This window comes from Cariama cristata, unplaced genomic scaffold (assembly GCF_000690535.1).
Source record: "Cariama cristata isolate BGI_N322 unplaced genomic scaffold, ASM69053v1 scaffold33244, whole genome shotgun sequence".
NCBI classification, from domain to species: Eukaryota; Metazoa; Chordata; class Aves; order Cariamiformes; family Cariamidae; genus Cariama; species Cariama cristata.
The window spans coordinates 1-4,294 of NW_009611797.1; the positions used below are offsets into that span (position 1 = coordinate 1).

Here is a 4,294-nt window from a genome sequence, read left to right on the forward strand (position 1 = left end):
CGAAAGTATCGTTGTCTCTTTGGATGTGTCTTTGCACATAACAAAAATTACTGCTCCCGCCAAGTCAGACGTTGGCCTGTCTGCTCGAGAGCTTGGGGTTCGCCTTCACCAGTATGTCGGTGGCGCTCAGCTTCCCTCTCTCCCGCAGGTATTTCATCAGGTGAGGCCGCTTCCTCCAAGTAACCTTTACTCCATACTCATGCTCGGGAGTATCTGCAACCAGTACTGCTGCTGACTCCCCTTTCCCATCGGGATCAATACCAAATGCCTGCTCTTCATTTTCTGGATGCCAGGCATGGCTATGTCTTTGTGGTGGGGTGCTGCTGCATCTCCAGTTCCTTGCAGAAGGCACCTCTGGAGTCTCTACATCTGGCGGACTAAAGATGTCTGGCTCCACAGGCTGGGGAGCAGGTAACAAAGGTGTTTCTCTGCAGTTCTCTGGACTGTTCACCTGGATGTTGGCTTTCGCTGCTGTTCCTTTTTTGGCCTGGTTGTGAGAGCGCTGTGTGTTCTTCCTCGAGCAATTCGGATGATCCAAGGGGTGAACTGCATATCCTTCTGGATTCTCAAAAGTTAAAGGAGAAAATTTGGAGGCTGTAGCTCTTCGACAAGCTCCTCCTGCACGAAGCGAACTGTGGTTGGCATCCTGATTCTGGGGTTTGTGAGGACCGTGATGTTGCTTCTGGCATGCTTTCAATGCCACCAACTTGGTTGTTTCAAATTGTGGGCGCACCTGAAGGGAAAGACATAATAATAAGAAAAAAACCCAACTGTTTTCTCCAGATAAAGGAATGCCAACCTGATTCTACTCCCCCGCCTATCCCGTCTTTTTTTCAGTGTGTTCATTAAGTGGGTAATCTGGTCTGCAGCAAAGCAAATCGGTCACTAACAAAGCTGCTAAGCAGGAGATACTTCTGAGCTTCAACATAGTGTTCTGCCACTCTTCTCTGAAAAGCTATTGGGGTCCAAGTGAGCTATTCTCTGGTAACTTAAAAAGAACCTAAGATCTGGGTTTTAAAGAAAAGTCTCAGTGATGCCTATTCCTCTAACCCCTGCAGATTTAAAACAGTTCAGAGCTGGATCCTATTTCTTTCTGTGTCTTAGCATACCTCTGAATAGATTCAATGAACTACATCCTCAACCTCCCTGAGGTTCAACAAGAGGTTGAACCAAGAGCAATACAAAATTATTTAAAGGATGCCCACTTAGCTCCATCACCTTAGATTATCTTAATATGGCATTCACAATATTCCCCCAAAACATCTTTACTTCAAAACATAGTTAATCTCTGTATCCTGGAGTAACAGAGCTCCCAAAAGCCACTTCTAAAGTTGGTTTTCTATAGAAGATGGTCAAAGCTCAACAATCAATATTTCTTTGAAAGATTCTGGACTTTTACTCAAAACCTGGAAATCCTTCTATTATAGCATTCTTTATCTTCCTGGGTATCAACAAAAAGAGTCAGTTTCTGTTTCTCTTGATTTGCTTTTCCCTAGAGCACACCAAACGATAACTACAGATCCCCTTCAGCATTCCTAAGTTACTACATAGTCCCTCAGAAAACAACAATGCAATTTAAGAAACAATAGTGATTGCCTGCTGTACAACTGAACTGTCTGAATGCAAGGCCTTTGTGCAGGAAAAGAGAAATGTTTCCCCAATAATTGTATCCTGGCACATACTTAAAAGAACGTAGGTGAACCACTGACTTGAGGATATGACTTCCTGGCTTCAGAGAACATGAAGGGTAGGCTTTGCCAATGCAGGAGCCTGGCAGTCAAGAAGGTATAAAAAACCCCCCAACTTAGATACCATCAAGAAGAGAGGAGCAGACAAATCAGTTGCCACTGAAACAAGTTGACAGAAGCTCTGCAGAGGATGCTTCAAGAAGTTACAAACTTACCAGGATTTTCAAATGGAAAAATATGTAACAGTTTCAGTTCCAATAGCTTCAAACAAATTTTAAAATCACTGTATGTTTGGAAGCAAAGAGCTAAATACCAGTGTGGTTATTTCCACCTCTTCCAAACAAAAAGAATGCTGAATAAGCATTTACTTAGCAGCAGTTATTGTAGTTAGTGTTTCAGAAGCCATACAGCTAACTGCCTCAAGCATATAAAAAAAAAAAATTAAAGAGGAAAAAATTGAACATGTCCTACTTCAAGGTTAAGGCATCACAAAAATAACTCCAGGTCACCAGGAACAAAGGAATGTTTTACACGGGTTTGAAACCATGCTTCCTGAGCCTGCTTTGTGAAGAGCAGAGTCAAGCAGCAATAATGCTTAAACAGAACTCCCCTAGGTGATGACTATTGTTGTATAGGAACAGTCTGTCTCTGCAGCACCCGTTTGCTTAAAAAACCCCAAACTTTACATTACATGATATAATGAGTATCTTAGGACATTGCAAACAGTCCCTGGAATATTTTTTCAGACCAGAAATGGAGCCCCTCAGAAGAGTGATATGGAAACTATTTAAAACACACAGAATAGAAAAGAGGGCAGGTTAGAACAAATAATCCTGAAGTGAAAGCCTATGTTCTCTAAATTTATCAGTGTCAGATTTAAACAAAACACCTAGTACTTTGACATGTAACATTTAGAGTTCAGCAGTATTTCAAGCAGTTAGCCAATTAAAAAAATTCCCCCAATGTACATTATGTGCAGGGTTTTCAGTTGCCATAGAAAACAGCGTTTTCCTGATGAGACTTAGTTTTTCAGAAGACGAAGTCATGTTAGTCAGTACACACTACACACAGTTTTAAGCCTTCAAATAACCAAGACCTTAGTGGTTGTAGTTAGAATGCAAAGCAACTCCAAAGCACTTATTTATGCTTTAGGCAGCTACAACGAATTCAGGTCTCTGCTACTCGTGTTCAGTACCCAGAACAGATAGCTTTCTGTCGAGACATACGAGAGAAACTTGAAAACCGTTGCTGTGGGACACAGGGGGAAGGATAATCCATACCAACCCAGGCAGTAGAGGTGTTCTGGTCTACAGGTTTTGTAGGAACTCGTCTTGGATTCTGGGCCGAAGGTAGCGGAATTTCACAGCAATGGATAGGTCCCTCTCGCGGCCTCTCAAGGAAATCCAGCTCTGCCTTTCTGGCCTTGTGGGTGCATTTCTTCTTCGGAGGCATCAAAAGATATGGTAAAACCACTGAGAAACCTCATGATGCTTGCTAGAGCCAGCTGGAGAAAGAAGAAAGCACCCCAAGGAGATGCTAAAGTGCTCTCAAATCTGTAGAAGGCAAATAAATGGACTTGAAGGCAACTTGTTTGGAAACCTCAGAGCTAGTTTTTAACAAAAGTAAAAACATTTGTGCAGCAGTACGGCGTACACATCTCTATGCAGATGTTTTCCTACCAGTAGTTTTTGAACCTTCTGTGGAATTTCAGGTGGATTTAGAAATGCACAGCAGAATAGATAAATGCTCCAAAGCTTCGTGAAAGCTGACAGTCAAATACAGCAGGGGAGACAGAGATACAAACAAGTGTCCCAGCTGCAAAAGGAGTTCTGAACTGGCCTTTGGGCAAGATTTAACTTTACTGGAAAATTAGTCTCTTATGAAAATACATATTTTAAATACACAAGACAGGCAAACTCACATAGGCATTTTTCTTCATAAAAATGTTTTAGAAGTAATTTGAAAAACACCTGTCTATGATACGGCCTGACTAAAATACTGAAATACAGAACCAACTTTATTTAGAACAGGCTCGGCCACTAACATTTTAAGGAAATTCAAACTACTGGGAGAGGAAGGAAAAAAAAAAAAAAGATTGGAATGGGAGTAGCTGACCTACTGAACCAGCTATGGCATGTCAGCTATCAAAAAAATTTAAAGAAATAATTTCTTCACCTGAGCTCAATGTCTAGCCTAGTCACAGTGGTGACTAGGAATGGTTTAGGAATTGAAAGTCAGATAAACTTGCTTTCTTTTTTCAGTTTAGTCCATAAAACTGGTTTGTAACACTGAGATATATTGTAAGGCTGAGATAGCCAGGAGTCTTTCCGTTTCTAGTTGCTACCTCCCTCTACTTTTTAATTTCAGGAGTTTTTAAGCTTTTAAATACAGAACATACTTGATGTTTCTCCTGTATTCTACATACCTTGCAGGATTTTGTTTGTTTAACCTAGTGAATGTTTTCGTTGAAATGGCAGCGAATGGAATTTTCTATTCCAAACCAGATTAGCGCAGACAAGGAATTTTAAAGAGAACATCTTCTAAGAAACGCGCTCTCTTACCAAACGCACAAGACCACAGCGGCCCGACCGCCCACCGAGCGCACG

The 4,294-nt window shown here is 41.4% G+C and overlaps 1 protein-coding gene across 1 annotated transcript; it reads right to left on the bottom strand.

The window, feature by feature from the left end:
- Nucleotides 1-64: 64 nt before the first annotated feature.
- On the bottom strand, nucleotides 65-3,140 carry RHNO1 (RAD9-HUS1-RAD1 interacting nuclear orphan 1). Its single transcript, XM_009698383.1, has 2 exons — nucleotides 2,973-3,140; nucleotides 65-733 (listed from the first exon to the last, which is right to left on the bottom strand). The coding sequence occupies exons 1-2, from the start codon at nucleotides 3,138-3,140 to the stop codon at nucleotides 65-67; spliced, it is 837 nt and encodes a 278-aa protein (XP_009696685.1).
- Nucleotides 3,141-4,294: the final 1,154 nt, after the last annotated feature.

Excerpts from the sequence above, each read along its gene's own strand:
- RHNO1 (XM_009698383.1), bottom strand. The coding sequence starts at position 3,140 with ATGCCTCCGAAGAAGAAATGCACCCACAAGGCCAGAAAGGCAGAGCTG. Across the intron at positions 734-2,972 it reads AGAACACCTCTACTGCCTGG|GTGCGCCCACAATTTGAAAC; the intron begins GTTGGTATGGAT and ends CTTTCCCTTCAG.